Source organism: Scyliorhinus canicula, chromosome 3 (assembly GCF_902713615.1).
Source record: "Scyliorhinus canicula chromosome 3, sScyCan1.1, whole genome shotgun sequence".
NCBI lineage: Eukaryota > Metazoa > Chordata > Chondrichthyes > Carcharhiniformes > Scyliorhinidae > Scyliorhinus > Scyliorhinus canicula.
This window is the reverse complement of record NC_052148.1, coordinates 72,667,191-72,685,789: the sequence shown is the minus strand read 5'-3', so window position 1 is coordinate 72,685,789 and position 18,599 is coordinate 72,667,191. Positions and strand designations below refer to the sequence as shown.

Below are 18,599 nucleotides of genomic sequence, written 5' to 3'. Positions count from 1 at the left end.
CGGAGGACCGCCACTACACGGCATTCGAGGCCGATGGCCGCCTCTTCCATTTCCTCAGGGTCCCCTTCGGCGTCACTAATGGGGTCTCAGTGTTCCAACGAGCAATGGACCGAATGGTGGACCAGTACGGGCTGCGGGCCACGTTTCCGTACTTGGACAATGTCACCATCTGCGGCTATGACCAGCAGGACCACGACGCCAACCTCCACCGTTTTCTCCAGACGGCACAGAAATTAAACATCACCTACAACAAAGAGAAATGCGTTTTCTGCACAAACAGACTGGCCATCCTCGGCTACGTCGTGGAAAAAAGAGTCCTGGGCCCAGACCCGGACCGTATGCGCCCCCTCTTAGAACTCCCCTTCCCCCATTGCCCCAAGGCCCTCAAACGGTGCTTGGGCTTCTTCTCCTACTACGCCCAGTGGGTCCCTCAATATGCGGACAAAGCCTGCCTACTCTTTAAGGCCACACGATTTCCCCTGTCAGCTGAGGCACGCCAGGCCTTCAACTACATCAAGGAGGACATCGCCAAAGCGGCCATGCGGGCGGTGGATGAATCCACTCCATTCCAGGTTGAGAGCGATGCCTCAGAGGTAGCTCTAGCAGCCACACTAAATCAGGCAGGGAGACCAGTCGCATTTTTCTCCCGTACCCTCTCCGCTTCAGAACCCCCGACACTCCTCAGTCAAGAAAGAAGCACAAGCCATTGTGGAGGCTATTCGTTACTGGAGGCACTACCTCGCAGGTGGGAGGTTCACCCTCATCATTGACCGACTGAAAGTCATCCACAACGACCTCTGCCACCCGGGGGTCACCCGGCTCGCCCACTACATCAGAGCCCGAAACCTGCCTTTCTCCAACGAGGAGGTAAAAGCGATCACCAGGGACTGCCCGATCTGTGCGGAGTGCAAACTGCACTTCTATAGACCAGACAGGGCCCACCTGGCCAAGGCTTCTAGGCCCTTTGAACGCCTCGCGATTGATTTCAAAGGGCCACTCCCCTTCAACTAACAAGAACGTTTACTTTCTAAACGTCGTAGATGAGTTCTCCCGTTTCTCATTTGCTATCCCGTGCCCCGACATGACCTCCCACACAGTCAATCGGGCCCTGCATAGTATCTTCACCCTGTTTGGTTTCTCCAGCAACGTACACAGCGACCGGGGTTCGTCCTTCATGAGCGACGAGCTGCGTCAGTACCTGCTCGACAAGGGCATTGCCTCGAGCAGGACTACCAGCTACCACGGGGGTCTCACTTCCGGCATGGCTGAGGACACCGGGCCCGGTACTTCCTTCTCTAACCGGTACCACACTGGCCAGCTCTATTTATATAGCTGCAACTACTAGTTATTGCCCCGCCCCCCCCAATTCCCTTACTCCCAAGAGTCATGGGATAACCAATAGTCCCCAGCCAATAGGATTCAGGCAGGTTTTAACACTCTCTTTGCCCCTTTTTAATCAATCCCTAGGCCCTCCTTTTGAGTATTCTAAACTGCTCCCAATTCTTGGGTCTCTTGTTTTTCTGGTCAATTTGTGTGCCTCTTCCTTGGATCTAATACTATTGAGGGGTCAAAGATCTGGGTATCAAGTGAAAATTTCAAAGTGCTTTGAGGGGGAGATCAAATGAGTTGTGTGTGGTTGATTGGTTGAGGGGATGCTGTTCAGACAGGTGCTGTGGATCTGGAAGGTCTTAGGCAGTGCCTCAGGGTTGAGGATGACTTGCTTTCATTCTGGTTCAATGGGTTCTGAACGGCTGAAAAATCCAATGCATGATCTGTGAACTCTGCCGCCTGTGGGGTAGGTGGTGCTTGAAGGGTAGGGTAGATGAGATGTTTGGATGTTTATGTTCTCCCTCCAATACTTCAACTTTACCTTAAGGTGCTCCTGTGAAATCTCTCAATATGCTCGGTGCCTTCCAGAATAAGTCTTCCATTTTGCCTAGTAACAGGCCAGGAAGTCCCATGAGTCCATGGGGATGTTTAACCTCTTCAGCGATTCTTTGACGCCATCCCTTCGGGAGTCTGGTGTCAGACAGGTGGGATGTCCTTCCCAGCGAAGCCAGAGTATTTAGCGTCTCGATTCTGGGCATATTGGCCTGGGAAAGGAAGCTGCTGTCAGACCTCTTATCTTGCAACTGGATTTGGAGGATAAAGTCATATTGGAGCAGAGGTAGGAGCCCGGGATCGCTGCTGCCTGCGGAACCATGAGCTTTGCCCTGTGTTTGAGATCCCAGTGCTCAAATGGCCAAAAGCTGAGCTGACAAATTGGAGGCAATGACAAATTCTGTTGTCTCAACTTGCCTTCGACAAGAGCAGACTCAGAAGATATGGAAACTAGCCAACATTTTCCAGGATCTTGCTGGTGATCATAATTGATGGGAGGTGTTGCTGTGATGTGGGAGCTGGTTGAAAGAGGACCTTCGTTTTCCGGGTGTTTAGTGAAAGGCCCATGTTTCAGAGAAGGAGCTGACAATGACCTGGGGCTCAGTGAGCACAGAGCATCCAACAGGTAGATGGAAAGCAATTCAGCTGCTGGATTTCTGAAGAAAACCAAACCACCACAAATTTCAAAATCATGGGGCTTGTAGCTTCATCATAATATTTAAAGTATCAACCCGCCTCTCCCGCTATTCCTGAAAGACGTGCTTGTTAGGTGAATTGGGCATTTTGAATTCTCCCTCTGTGTACCCGAACAGGCACCGGAATGTGACGACCAGGGGCCTTTCGCAGCAACTTCATTGCAGTGTTAATGTAAGCCTACTTATGATAATAAAGATTATTTCCATTTCTATTTCAAATGGCACCAATGGAAAAGATGCAGAACACTGGAACACAATGCATCGTTCACACACACCGTCATATACACACTCACAAAACATGCACACAAAACACACACACAAACTAACTCACACACATGCAGACACACACAAACACACACAGAAACTGAAAAAACACACACACAAACTCACCCACATACAGATACATATTCACACATGCAAATTCATACACAAATACCTCCTCCTAAGTTAGGGTTCTACAGTTATCCTATTTTCTTTCCCTTTCATGTTAGTCACATACATAGATACATAGAAGATAGGAGCAGGAGGAGGCCTTTTAGCCCTTCGAGCCTGCTCCGCCATTCATCACGATCATGACTGATCATCCAACTCAATAGCCTAATCCTGCTTTCTCCCCATAGCCTTTGATTCCATTCTCCCCAAGTGCTATATCTAGCCGCCTCTTGAATATATTCAATGTTTTAGCATTAACTATTTCCTGTGGTAATGAATTCCACAGGCTCACCAATCTTTGGGTGAAGAAATGTCTCCTCATCTCTGTTTGAAATGGTTTACCCCGAATCCTCAGACCATGACCCCCGATTCTGGACACACCCACCATTGGGACCATCTTCCCTGCATCTACCCTGTCTAGTCCTGTTAAATTTTATAAGTCTCTATGAGACCCCCCCCCCTCATTCTTCTGAACTCCAGCAAGAACAATCCTAACCTAGTCAATCTCTCCTCACATGACAGTCCCGCCATCCCTGTAATCAGTGAGGTAAACCTTCGCTGCACTACCTCGAGAGCAAGAACATCCTTCCTCAGAGGAGGAGACCAAAACGGCACACAATATTTCAGGTGTGGCCTCACCAAGGCCCTGTATAACTGCAAAACACATCCCTGCTCCTGTAGTCAAAACCTCTCGCAATGCAGGCCAACATACCATTAGCCTTCTTTACCGCCTGTTGCACCTGCATGCTTACCTTCAGCGAATGGTGCACAAGGACACCCAGGTCCCGCTGCAGATGCTCCTCTCCGAATTTACAACCGTTCAGGCAGTGATCTGCCTTCCTGTTTTTGCTTCCAAAATGAATAACCTCACACTTATCCAAATTATACTGCATCTGCCATTGGTTTGCCCACTTGCCCAACCTGTCCAGATCTCTGCATCCTCGTCACAGTTCACCCTCCCACCTAACTTGGTATCATCTGCAAACTTTGAGATGTTACATTTTGTTCCCTCATCCAAATCATTAATATATGTGAATAGTTGGGGTCCCAGCACTGATCCCTGTGGCACCCCACTAGTTACTGCCTGCCAATTTGAAACGGTCCCATTAATTCCGACGCTTTGTTTCCTCTCTGCCAACCAGTTTTCTATCCACCTCAATACATTTCCCCCATCCATTGCGCTTTAATTTTGCACAGTAATCTCTTATGCTGAAAATCCAAATATACCACATCGTTTCTTCACCCTGTTGAGTTGGCTTTTGGCAGGTACGTGGCCATTTCCTTATCTCTCCACTTTAAAGTTACTACCTCTACAGCCCTATTGTTTTTCACATAGGTAAAATATTTGTTTCTCACTGATTAGGCAAATTCGCATCCCATAATTGCTCCATATGTCTGCCTTTAATTAACTCTCTGTTTTACTTTGTTTATTTAATCTTAATTTTTCCCTTCTTAACAGCATCTGTTATGTACTGTGGGCCATCAACCATAATCCTTATGGCTCAGCACATCTCTAACTGTACCATCAAGTCACAGAAGCAACCCTGGAGCAACAATAATATAATATTTCTTAGTGTCACAAGTAGGCTTACATTAACACTGCAATGAAGTTACTGTGAAAATCTCCTAGTCGCCACACTCCGGCACCTGTTCGTTTCACCAAAGGAGACGTCAGAATGTCCAATTCACCTAACAAGGACGTCTTTTGGGATTTGTGGGAGGAAACCGGAGCATCCCGAGGAAACCCATGCAGACACAGGGAGAACGTGTAGACTCCGCACAGACAGTGACCCAAGCCGGGAATCAAACCCGGGTCCCTGGCGCTGTGAGACAACAGTGCTAACCACTGCGCTGTCCAACAAGCACACACCTAAAAATGAGTTGCCAACATCATGATGTAGCTAAACAGGACTACGTGCATTTTAAAAGGCGGAAGCAGCATGCTATAGACAGCACTAAACAAATCCACAGCCAACAGTTCAGATTTAAGCTCTGCAATCCTGCCAGGTGTAGTGATAGAAATTTCAACAACAGGAGGAGACGGTATTACAAAAATCCCTAAGTATAGCGATGGGGGAACGAAGCACATCAGTGCAAAAGCCAAGGCTGAAGCATTTGCAACAATCTTCACCCAGAAATACTCAGTGGATGATCCATCAACGTCTCCTCCCGAGAACCCCATAATTTGTGTTAGTCTTCAGATAATTCAATTCATAATCCATGTAATATCAGGATATGACCCAAGGTGTATGGCCCTGACAACATCCCAACTGTAGTACTGATGACCTGTGTTGCAAAACTATGGCGGCATGATGGCTTAGTGGTTAGCACTGCTGCCTCACAGAGCCAGAGACCCGTGTTCAATTCCAATCTCAGGTGACAGTCTGTGTGGAGTTTGTACATTCTCCCAGTGTCTGCGTGGGTTTCCTCTGGGTGCTCCGGTTTCTCCCCCATCTAGCAAGTATGCTGTATTGGATAGTGATGAGGGGGTAAATCAGGGGACAGCAGCAGCAGTGGCCAGAGCAAAGGCACAGATGATGTGTACAAAGCATAGCAAAGCAATAGTGGAAGGGGATTCAATAGTCAGGGGTGCAGATAGGTGCTTCTGTGGCCGCAAAAGGGACACCAGGATGGTGGTTTGCCTCCCTGGTGCCAAGGTCCTGGATGTCTCTGAGCGGGTACAAAGCATCCAAAAACAGAAGGGAAATCAGACAGCGGTCATTGTCCACATTGGCACGAATTACATGGGTAGAAAGGATAGCGAGGTCCTGCAACGGCAATTTAGCGAGTTAGGTGTAAGATTAAAAAGCGGGACCTCTGGGGCAGTAATCTCAGGACGGGATATGTAGACCATCTAAAAAATACTCATCATACCTGATGTGTATGGAGGAGGCTCTGACTCATTAGTTTGCGGTAATACAAACGGAAAGCCACATTAGCCTGGAGAGGAATGGAAACCAGATTAGCTTCCTTGTTCCAAATCATTGGGACCTCTCGAGAAGCGGTTTGCCACTTGAGCTGATGATCCAGAAGGCACCTGGCCTTCTCCATTATCTACTTTTACTTATATTACTTTACTATAATAACCCTAACTTTCACTTATTTGTGTTGTTTCTCAGTTAATTTCTTTCTCCAAAAAAACACTTTTTAAACTCACGACTGCATCACTGACACTGACTCCGAGGTCAAGAAGAACAGGAATCCAACCTCACTGTTTATGAAACTTAGCTGTGTTTCGCTGCTGCCTGGACTGAGCTCCGCACTCAGCCTTTTTAGTTTCACCTTCTCCTGGTTTCACTGAACTCCCTGTTTTTCACCCAACATCAAAAGCACACTCACCGTGCAGCAACAATCAAGAAATCCTTTGTGGAAACACATAGTATTTTTAAAATTTGCAGCTGTATTAATTAAACATACTTATTAAAAACAATTCAAGTTTAGCTGTCCATTTTGTGGAATATTTGAAATGATTGTTTTGCATTTCCATCAATTTTGTTTTCGAGCGCTTGTCATTTGTACCCCTCTGGGCTCTTTTGCTCACTCACCACTGAGAAGTTCAATCCAGCTTTGCACTGCTTCTGGAGGCTGTGTTTCCTTAATATGTTTCAAGGCTTCATCAAGTAAAACATCTCCAGTAGGAGTATCTGACTTACAGATGACCTAAGAGAAACAAGAGCAAAAAAGCCAAATTTTTAAAATTCATTTCCAAAGCTTTTATATAGCTTGTTAATAATCTGCTGCATCAAATGACAGCTACGTCTTTGTAGTTTGGCAAATCACACGTTCACAAATGTATGAGTGGGTGCAAGGAGAAAATGGATAGTTGGCAGACCTAGATGTGGTGAGAGAATGTGCCTTTACAGACAGATAATTTTAATTAATATTTTACACTTGCCAGGGACATGGGCACACTGTGCAGAGTTGCATGCTTTAGGTAGCACAGTGGGGCAGCACGGTAGCACAGTGGTTAACACTGTTGTTCCACCGCTCCAGGGTCTCAAGTTCAATTCACGGGGAGCAAATACATACTCCACACGACAGTGATCCAAGCCAGGAATCGAACCTGGGACCCTGCGCTGCGAAGCAATTGTGCTAATCACTATGCTACCGTGCTGCCCACTAAGTTTGCCTAACCAAACACCCTTGTTGCTTTGAGATAACTCCCCTGCTTTTCTTTGAAATAGTGTCATAGGAACCTTTACATCCAAATTGCGGTTTAACATCTCATGTCCCTCAGTACTGCATTATTGCCTCAACCTAGATTATTACATTTAAGTCATGGAGTGGGACTCAAAACCACAACCTTCTGACAGAGGCAAGAGTATTACCTATGGAGCCACAGTTGACATATGAGAATTAACACATGCAGTGGCTTATTTTTCTAAAGGAAGATGGAACACCGAGTTGAAATGGCAAATCAATACCCATACCTTCAATTGTCCTGCTTGAAAGAAGCCAGGCTAAGGTAATTAACAGCTAAGTCGTATACCTGACTGGCAGTACATACCAATAATCTTGTATGTTAAGATGTAAGATACTAGTATGCAGACTTTGTATCCTCACTGCAAGCAAGTTAAATACGATTTGTGTCATCTGCCACAAAAACATCTGCAGGCATCAAACAGCAAACTTGGGTACAGCCATGACAATAATGGTCAGCTGTAGACTCAAGCCCGACTCCCAACTCTTCCCAAGGAATATTGCAATCATATTTGGTCAAGTGGGTATGGCATAGCAACCAGGAACAACCATGTATCCAACCATCTCATACTAAATCCCCTCCATTCAGCAGCCAGAACGCTGAGCTGTTCTGTCATTTGCATGCAGATTCATGCCTAAGAATTGACTTCCTTTTCTCACTACGTACTAATCTATTGATAGTGTTTGTCAAGATTTAAAGTGGAAAAGGTTGAGCTGCTTTCTGAGCCTTCTCAAACATGGTTAGAATTTTTGTCACATTGCAATCACTCCGCTTTACATTTCACCTATTTGCAACTTTTCACTCCTGTTTGTCAGCCCCTTTCATCCAGAGACAATAATTACTCAAAATTGAGTGACATTGACAGATGAATCTTCTGACAAGATTTGCACCCACCCTCAATCATTTACAATTTGCATTACAGCAGATAAAAATATGCACCAATATCTGAGAGGCAAAATCACCTCCAAATAAGTAACTCAATTTTGAAACAACTTTTAAGAATTGGAGGAATGTCCTACTAGTTTTTCTAACTACCCAAAGCACATTTAATTTAAAAACGTATCAGACTCAACAACCTTTAATTCCTTCAGTCTCAATGAGGCATCCAGAACTTCTGTTTTTGTAAGCTACAGGTCAGTTTTTCTGCATGAACCTCTTTATGCACCATTATCTTGCATGTTAATTAGTTAATTGGATTAGGCCAGTTTTCAGAGGCTAGAGTCACAGTATAAATCTGAGCTAGTTACAGTGCAGACTTTGTTTGCACTGAATGCTGAATTTGGGTGGATTTGAGTGCTATAGTGAGAGTTTGGTGACGGGGGAGTGCTGAATTTGGGTGCATTTGAGTGCTATAGTGAGAATTTGGTGACTGAGGGAGTTAGGTGAGGAGGGAGTAAGGAGCTCCTTTCATTTCATTTCCTACATTTCCTCAAAGAGTGTGAAGGGAGCCGGGAGTTTACAGAGAACACAGCTGACTGGGAGCGGAGTCGGAGGGCGGAGTTCCAGTTGGTCCACAGTGCAGCTGTATTCTGTAAAGTATAGAGGGGATGGAGGCTAGGGAAGTTGCATGATCTTCCTGTAGGATGTGGGTGGTGAGGGATACCACAGGTGTCCCCGCTGACTATACCTGCGGGAAGTGCACCCAACTCCAGCTCCTCAGAGACCGTGTTAGGGAACTAGAGCTGGAGCTGGATGAACTTTGGATCATCTGGGAGGCAGAGGGAGTAATAGACAAGAGTTACAGGGAGGTAGCCACACCCAAGGTACAGGACAAGAGTAGCTGTGTTACAGTCAGGGGAAAGAAGAAAAACGGGCAGACAGTGCCGTTCCCCTTCAAAACAAGTTTACCATTTTGGATGCTGTTAGGGGGAATGACCTACCGGGGGAAGGTCCTGGCGGCTAGGCCTCTGGCACTGAGTCTGGCTCTGGGGCTCAGAAGGGAAGGGGGGAGAATAGAAAAGCAATAGTGATAGGAGACTCAATGGTTAGGGGAATAGATAAGAGATTCTGTGGTCGCGAGATAGACTCCCGGAAGATTTGTTGCCTCCCGGGTGCCAGGGCCAGGGATGTCTCGGATCATGTCTTCAGGATCCTTAAAGGGGAGGGTGAGCAGCCAGAAGTCGTGGTGCACATTGGTACCAAAAACATAGGAAGGAAAAGGGGTGTGGATGTAATAAATGAGTTTAGGGAGTTAGGCTGGAAGTTAAAAGCCAGGACAGGAAGAGTTGTCATCTCTGGTTTGTTGCCGGTGCAGTTGAACACGTGGTTACAGGAATGGTGAAGGAGGGAGGGCTTCAGGTATTTGGATAATTGGAGCGTATTCTGGGGAAAGTGGGTCCTGTACAATCAGGACGGGTTGCATCCGAACCAGAGGGGCACCAATATCCTGGGAGGGGGGTTTTCTAGTACTCTTCGGGAGGGTTTAAACTAATTTGGCAGGGGAATGGGAACCGGACTTGTAGTCCAGCAACTAAGGTAGCCGATATTCAGGACGCCAAAGCGTGTAGTGAGGCAGTGGGGAAGGTAACACTGACAAAGGAGAGTACTTGCAGGCACGGAGATGGGTTGAAGTGTGTCTACGTCAACGCAAGAAGCGTCAGGAATAAGGTGGGTGAACTTAAGGCATGGATCGGTACTTGGGGCTACGATGTGGTGGCCATCACGGAAACTTGGATAGAAGAGGGGCAGAAATGGTTGTTGGAGGTTCCTGGTTATAGATGTTTCAGTAAGATTAGGGAGGGTGGTAAAAGAGGTGGGGGGGCTGCATTATTAATTAGAGATAGTATAACAGCTGCAGAAAGGCAGTTTGAGGAGGATCTGCCTACTGAGGTAGTATGGGTTGAAGTCAGAAATAGGAAAGGAGCAGTCACCCTGTTGGGAGTTTTCTATAGGTCCCCCAATAGCAGCAGTGATGTGGAGGAACAGATTGGGAAACAGATTTTGGAAAGGTGCAGAAGTCCAGGGTAGTAGTCATGGGTGACTTCAACTTCCCAAATATTGAGTGGAAATTCTTTAGATCAAATAGTTTGGATGGGGTGGTGTTTGTGCAGTGTGTCCAGGAAGCTTTTCTAATACAGTATGTAGATTGTCCGACCAGAGGGTAGGCCATATTGGATTTGGTACTTGGTAATGAACCAGGGCAAGTGATAGATTTGTTAGTGGGGTAGCATTTTGGAGATAGTGACCACAGTTCTGTGACTTTCACTTTAGTAATGGAGAGGGATAGATGCGTGCAACAGGGCAAGGTTTGCAATTGGGGGAAGGGTAAATACGATGCTGTCAGACAAGAACTGAAGTGCATAAGTTGGGAACATAGGCTGTCAGGGAAGGACACAATTGAAACGTGGAACATGTTCAAGGAACAGATACTACGTGTCCTTGATATGTACGTCCCTGTCAGGCAGGGAAGAGATGGTCGACTGAGGGAGCTATGGTTGACAGAGAGGTTGAATATCTTGTTAAGAGGAAGAAGGATACTTATGTAAGGCTGAGGAAACAAGGTTCAGACAGGGCGCTGGAGGGATACAAGATAGGCAGGAGGGAACTGAAGAAAGGGATTAGGAGAGCTAAGAGAGGGTATGAAAAATCTTTGGCACGTAGAATCAAGGAAAACCCCAAGGCCTTTTACACATATGTGAAAAATATGAGAGTGACTGGAGCGAAGGTGGGTCCGATCAAGGACAGTAGCGGGAGATTGTGTATTGAGTCAGAGGAGATAGGAGGGGTCTTGAACGAGTACTTTTCTTCAGTATTTACGAATGAGAGGGGCCATATTGTTGGAGAGGACAGTGTGAAACAGACTGGTAAGCTCAAGGAGATACTTGTTAGGAAGGAAGATGTGTTGGGCATTTTGAAAAACTTGAGGATAGACAAGTCCCCCGGGCCTGAGGGGATATATCCAAAGATTCTATGGGAAGCAAGAGGTGAAATTGCAGAGCCGTTGGCAATGATCTTTTCGTCCTCACTGTCAACAGGGGTGGTACCAGAGGATTGGAGAGTGGCGAATGTCGTGTCCCTGTTCAAAAAAGGGAATAGGGATAACCTTGGGAATTACAGGCCAGTTAGTCTTACTTCTGTGGGAGACAAAGTAATGGAAAGGGTACTGAGGGATAGGATTCTGGAAAGACGCTGCTTGCTTAGGGATAGTCAGCACGGATTTCTGAGGGGTAGGTCTTGCCTCACAGGTCTTATTGAATTCTCTGAGGAGGTGACCAAGCACGTGGATGAAGGTAAAGCAGTGGATGTGGTGTACATGAATTTTAGTAAGGCATTTGATAAGGTTCCCCATGGTAGGCTTATGCAGAAAGTAAGGAGGCATGGGATAGTGGGAAATTTGGCCAGTTGGATAACAAACTGGCTAACCGGTAGAAGTCAGAGAGTGGTGGTGGATGGCAAATATTCAGCCTGAAGCCCAGTTACCAGTGGCGTACCGTAAGAATCAGTTCTGGGTCCTCTGCTGTTTGTGATTTTCATTAATGACTTGGATGAGGGAGTTGAAGTGTGGGTCAGTAAATTTGCAGACGATACAAAGATTGGTGGAGTTGTGTGGATAGTGAGGAGGGCTGTTGTCGGCTGCAAAGAGACATAGATCGGATGCAGAGCTGGGCTGAGAAGTGGCAGATGAGGTTTGACCCTGAAAAGTGAGAGGTTGTCCATTTTGGAAGGACAAATATGAATGCGGAATACAGGGTTAACCGTAGGGCTCTTGGCAATGTGGATGAGCAGAGAGATCTTGGGATCTATGTTCATAGATCTTTGAAAGTTGCCACTCAAGTGGATAGAGCTGTGAAGAAGGCCTATGGTGTGCTAGCGTTCATTAGCAGAGGGATTGAATTTAAGAGCCGTGAGGTGATGATGCAGCTGTACAAAACCTTGGTCAGGCCACATTTGGAGTACTGTGTGCAGTTCTGGTCACCTCATTTTAGGAAGGATGTGGAAGCTTTGGAAAAGGCGCAATGGAGATTTACCAGGATGTTGCCTGGAATGGAGAGTAGGTCTTACGAGGAAAGGTTGCGGGTGCTCGGCCTTTTCTCATTAGAACGGAGAAGGATGACGGGCGACCTGATAGAGGTTTATAAGATGATCAGGGGAATTGATAGAGTAGACAGTCAGACACTTTTTCCCCGGGTGGAACAAACTATTACAAGGGGACATAAATTTAAGGTGGAAGATATAGGGGGATGACAGAGGTAGGTTCTTTACCCAGAGCTTTTGTCCTAGATTAAGAACAAATTAATCTACACCCCATCATTCTACCATAATCCATGTACCTATCCAATAGCTGCTTGAAGGTCCCTAATGTTTCCGACTCAACTACTTCCACAGGCAGTGCATTTCATGCCCCCACTACTCTTTGGAAAAGAGCTTCCATCCCAGTATCTCGATTCAGCAATTTGTTTTATAGGACAAAAGTTCGGCACAACATCGTGGGTCGAAGGGCCTGTTCTGTGCTGTATTTTTCTATGTTCTATGTTCTTGGGAGAAATGCTATTTCTATTCTGAATAATTACTCTATTGCTCAGGCCTAAACTTGCATCAAGTCCTGTTCACCTATATTAAATACCTCTCAACAAAGTATATAATAGTAATAATAATCTTTATTATAGTCACAAGTAGGCTTACATTAACACTGCAATGAAGTTACTGTGAAAAGCCCCATTCCTGCTGCCACATTCCTGCGCCTGTTCAGGTACACAGAGGGAGAATTCAGAATGCCCAAATTACCTAAAAGCACATCTTTTGGGACCTGTGGGAGGAATCCGGAGCACCCGGAGGAAACCCACGCAGACACGGGGAGAACATGCATACTCCACACAGACAGTGACCCAAGCCGGGAATCAAACCTGGGACCCTGTAGCTGTGAAGCAACAGTGCTAACCACTGTGCTACTGTGCCTGAGAGGAAGAGGAATTGTAAAAAGGAGAAAAACATTCCATGGCTAAAAAGGAAGTCAAAGAGGACATAAAGGCAAAATCCAGGGCATAGAATCATATCATAGAATTTACAGTGCAGAAGGAGGCCATTCAGCCCATCGAGTCTGCACCGGCTCTTGGAAAGAGCACCCTACCCAAGGTCAACAACTCCACCCTATCCCCATAACCCAGTAACCCCACCCAACACCAAGGGCAAATTTGGACACTAAGGGCAATTTATCATGGCCAATCCACCTAACCTGCACATCTTTGGACTGTGGGAGGAAACCGGAGCACCCGGAGGAAACCCACGCACACACGGGGAGGATGTGCAGACTCCGCACAGACAGTGACCCAAGCCAGAATCGAACCTGGGACCCTGGAGCTGTGAAGCGATTGTGCTATCCACAATGCTACCGTGCATACTCCCATACTGCAAAAAGCTAGAAGGAAGGAGGATTGGGAGAACTTTAAGGTTCAGCAAAAGGCTACTAAAAATAAAATTTAAAAAAAAGAGTTGAGATGAACTACAAAAGAAACAAGTGGAAAACGTAAACACTGATACCAAAAGCTTCGAGGAGTATATAAAGAGGAAGAGAATAGCTAAAGCCAATGTTAGTCCTTGAGAGGACGATACTGGTGAGGTAACAATGGGGAACACAGAGATGGCGGAGGCACTAAACCAATATTTTGCCTGTCTTCGCAGTAGAGGATAATTAAAATATCCCCAAAACTGTAGTTAATGCAGAGGAACTTGGTGCAAGAACATCACTAGGCGTTGAATAAACTATTGGGATTAAAGGCAGGTAAGTCTCCGAAACCTGATGGCCTGCAACCCACGGTGTTAAAGGAGGCGGCACCATAGTGCGGTGGAGTCTGAATCTTTAAATGGTTTCAAGAAGGAGATATATATATTTCTGATTTAAAAACAGGTTAAAGGGATATGGGGAACAGGCCAGGAGATGGATTTGAGACCAGGAAGAGATCAGCCATGGTCTGATTGAATGGCAGAGCAGGCTCAAAGGGCTGAATTGTCTTCTTCTGCTCCTAATTCCTATCCCACTGCATTCGCCGACTTACGTTGACCCCTGGTCAAGCGATAACTTAATTTTCAAATTCTCCATGGCTTTTCCCATCCCTATCCCTGTAATCTTCTTCAGCTCCAGAACCTTTCAATATATCTGCACTCCTCTAATTCTGGACTTAAGCATCCCCGATTTTAAATCATTTCACCACTGCTGGCCCTGCATTCAGTAATGGCTGAAATGTTTGTTTTTGGAAAATATTTAATTACGGCATTATAAATTTTAACAAAATTAGCAACCACACACCAAGTCCCGCCATGTAAACAAGATCCGTCTCCGGGCTACCAGTGAGGCAAAGGCCAAGACATTGGCCTCTCTCGCCTCCTGGGTCTTCTGCCATGCCAAAAATCGCCATCTTGGAACTCGGAACCACCCGTACCTACAATACCTCCGACATGACGTCAGCAAACCCCTGCCAGAATCCCCTAAGCTTCAGACATGCCCAAAACATATGGACATGATTCGCAGGCTCACCCGCACACCGCCCACACCTGTCCTCCACCCCATCAAAGAACCTCCTCATCCGGGCCACAGTCATGTGCGCTCTGTGGATCCACCTTACATTGCATCAGACTGAGCCTGACACATGACGAGGACGCATCTCAGGACGTCCTCCCATAACCCAGCCTCCAACTCCCCACCTAACTCTTCCTCCCACTTCACCTCCCCTGTTGGGGCTCTCTCACAATCCATTACCTTTTTATAGATTTCCGATACCTTCACCTTCCCCTCCCCCAATCCCACTTTTGACACTACCTTATCTTGTAGCCCCTGGGGCAATAGGTGCAGCAAAGTCGATACCGGTCCCACTGGGCAGCTCAAACTCATCCTCCAACTCTTCCAAACACGGAAAGCCCCCATCCATAAACAAATCCCAAAATCGCGCGATCCTTGCCCGCTGCCACCCCCGAAACGCCCCATCCAACCCACCCGAACAAACCGGTGGCTGCCACATATCGGTGCCCACACCGATTCCCCCTCCAGCCCCTTGTGCCACCACTATCCCCATAACCTCAGAGCCACCGCCACTACTGGGCTTGTGGAGTACCTGGTCGGCAAGAACGGCAAAGGCACCGTTAGCAGTGCCCCTAAACTCGTATCCTTACACGAGGCTGCCTCCATCCACTCCCACACCAACCCCTCCCCCCACTACCCATTTCCTGACGTTCGCTATATTCGCCACTCAGTAGTAATTTGTAAAGTTCAGGAGAGCCAGACCCCACCCCTCGAATCCCGTTCCAGCAGCACCTTCTTTCATCTGCGAGGTTTTACCCACCCATACAAATCCTGAGATCACTACATTCACTTTCCTGAAAAACACCTTGGGAATGAAGATTGGGAGGTTCTGAAAAATAAACAACAACCTCGGGAGGACCTTTATCTTCATCGTCTGAACCCGCCCCACCAATGACAACGGGAGCACATTCCACCTTCAAAGTCTCCCCGCCACACAGATTCAGCTTGTGTAGCTGCATCCACCTCGCGCCACCTGAATGCCTAAATACTGAAAGCTTCCCCCCCCTCCACTACCTTGAAAGACATCACCCCAATCTCTTCTACTGCCTCCTGGCCTGGATTGGAAAGACCTCACTTTTACCCATGTTCAATTTGTGCCCCAAAAACCAGCTGAATTCCTCTTACGATCTCCATAATCCCCCCCAAAGAGTCCAAAATGTACAGTAACAGCTCATCTGCGTAAAGCGAGACCCTGTGCTCCACCCCGCCCCTCGTACTGTCCCCTGCCAGTGCCTCAACGTTCTCAATGCCATCGCCAATGGCTCTATAACCAGAGCAAAAAGCAGTGGGGACAGTGGACATCCCTGCCACGTCCCCCGGTGCAGCCTAAAATAGTCCGAGTTTACCCGGTTTATCTGCACACTCACCACTGGTGCCTATTACAGCAGCTAGACCCAATCCAAAACCCTGTCCAAACCCAAACTGCCCCAGGGCCTCCCACAAATAGTCCCACTCCACCCGATCGAAGGCCTTCTCCACTTCCATGGCGACCACCACCTCCACCTCTCATCCCTCAGAGGGTGGCATCATTATCACGTTAAGCATCCTCCTGATATTGGGCGCCACTACCTCCCCTTGCTTCTGGTTGAAATGAAGGTTACCCTGGACAGGGTGCCGGAGATCGCTCAGGTGACCAAGTGCACGGAGAGAGGCAGTCGGAGCTTCAGAAACACGCAAGAGGGCAAGCTAAACCAGTTGTGAGGCAGTATGGCTGCAAGGCGTTCAGCCAGGTCAACAGCACAGAGGAAGTTCAGCCATGATCCCAGGAACAGGATCATAGGCAACTGGCCTGAAAAAAATTGAGACGTCAGCTCAGGAGTCAAAGTGATGTTATCAGTGTGACGGACCCCCAGGAATTGTGCCACTGAAGAGTTTATTTAGTTTTGGTGCAAAAGGAAGGCACGGGCCCCATCAACTCCTCCCTCAGGGTGCCGATGGTTCCCAGGCTACTTCATGGGATGAGGATGCAACCCCTCCCCACCGCCATTGCCAGTCCTGGAGGCCCGCTTTCATCTCGACCAGGCTCTGTATGCTCGTGGCCATGAAGCACAGGGAGTGGACCATCTCCATTTGGGGCTGCATTACATCAGCCATTGACTGTGCCACCACTTTCTGGGTTTGTGTCACATCACCCAGTGACTCGTCATCTCCCTCTGAGACTGGACCACCTCTCTCGGTGTCTGTGCGACGTCAGCCAGTGCCTGGGCAATACTGCCGATGTTCCCAGCCAAGCCTGCTGTGACTGGGCCATGCTCAGAAGCGCAGCTGCAATTTCCAGGTGGCTCTGGCACATGCCTACCTCTGAGGCGGCAATCTAGTCTCGGGCCTCAGCCAGCAACTGCACAGACTGCCCTAGGCCTTGGACATGGCCTGCAAACTTTGTCCTCAAACGCTCGTCTCCAATGCCTCCACCATGGACATCACCTGTGCCGTGTTGGCCTGGGTGGCACACATGATCGGCACCACCTCCTGCTCATGCATGCGGTTGGACTCCTCCACCTGCGCCTGCAGGTGGTGGATGCTCACCGACAACCCCTCACGTAGTCCCTGGCTCTGCGACTGCATATCCACTATAGATAGGACTGTCCGTTCCAGAAGTTCAAAGCCTGTCTGGACAGCAGCTAGTCCCTGGGGCCAGCACCCTCCGACCGTCTGCCTCCTCGGAAATCCCTACCTCCACCTGATATAGCGGATCAGCTGTGTGGTGCACAGCAGATAGTATCCCAGGAGCCTTTTCACTAAAATGCCCAACCAAGGTGAGTGTCTCTGGGACGGTGGAGGGTGTTGTAGACAGCTGTGACAGGAAATCTGTGTCACCATTGGACTCGAGTTCCGGTGTGTCCTGATCCTCGGGTTAAGGACTGCCATCCGAGCTGTTCTCCTCGTCACTGCTCGACTCCGGGGGGGGCTACGGGGCTGGGGGACACCAGATGGATCCGCCGTTCTCCTGTTTTCTCTCACTGCCGGCAGTTATGAGCGGCCTTCGCCTGGGGATGGGGGGTTCGTGGTGCTGACCGCCTCTGCCACCTGTGCCCAGACACGGCAAACGGCAGCAGTTGGCAGCCTCCTTCCTGGGCCAGGATACGGGGCAACAGCCTCTTCTCCACCACGTCCAGAAGGGTATCCAGTTAAGCGTCCATGAAAGGGAGTGCCGTTCTCCTCACTACCATCTTGTTGGCTGGGATGGTGTGTGTGGGGAGTGAAGTGGGTATTATGCGGCTGCAGCTTGTTTGCTTCCCGAGTGTCAATCTCGGACCCAGTGAATCCGGCACCGTTTCTCATTGGAATCGGTTGTGTTCCACATAGTGCTAGTGCCAGCCTTTAACAGTAGCTGAATCAGTCCAGGTGCAGCGCCGGTTTTGCTGTTGTGGAACTCCACGAATCCTGCGCCGGCATCAACACCTAATCTCAGGAACGGAGAATCCCGCCGAGGGTCTTTCGGGAAATCTTGACCAGATATAAGGACGTGTTCCAGAACGGGTTGGGTTGAATAAAGGGAGTAGTGGTCAAGATTGTCAACCCAGATTCAATCCAAAGTTGCTTTTTTTTAAAAAAAGAAGAAGTCTGATCCCTTACGCCTTGCACCAAAAAATGGAAACCGAACTTAAAACGTCTGGAAAAACTGGGAATTATCACACCTGTGCAGTTTTCAGAGTGGGCAGCCCCATCGCCCCTGTAATAAATCCGGACCACTCCATTAGAATATGCAGGGACGACAAGCTCACAATCAACCAATTAGATAAATACCCAATTCCACAAACTGAAGACCTTATGGGAAGTTGGCAGGTGGCCTCATACACACCAAACTCTACCGCTCAGTCTTGCAAATAAGACTGGATGAATATTCCTGAAAGATTGCAACGATTAACATGCATTT

General features: G+C 47.8%; 1 protein-coding gene across 1 annotated transcript in view; it reads right to left on the bottom strand.

Annotated features, from left to right (window-relative positions):
• The window catches only part of golph3 (golgi phosphoprotein 3), a 126,531-nt gene that overhangs the window by 27,615 nt on the left and 80,317 nt on the right, over nucleotides 1-18,599 (bottom strand). Inside the window, exon 3 of the mRNA XM_038790711.1 lies at nucleotides 6,554-6,668. Coding sequence (XP_038646639.1) covers nucleotides 6,554-6,668 — 115 coding nt within the window. The remainder of the gene's footprint in view (nucleotides 1-6,553; nucleotides 6,669-18,599) is intronic.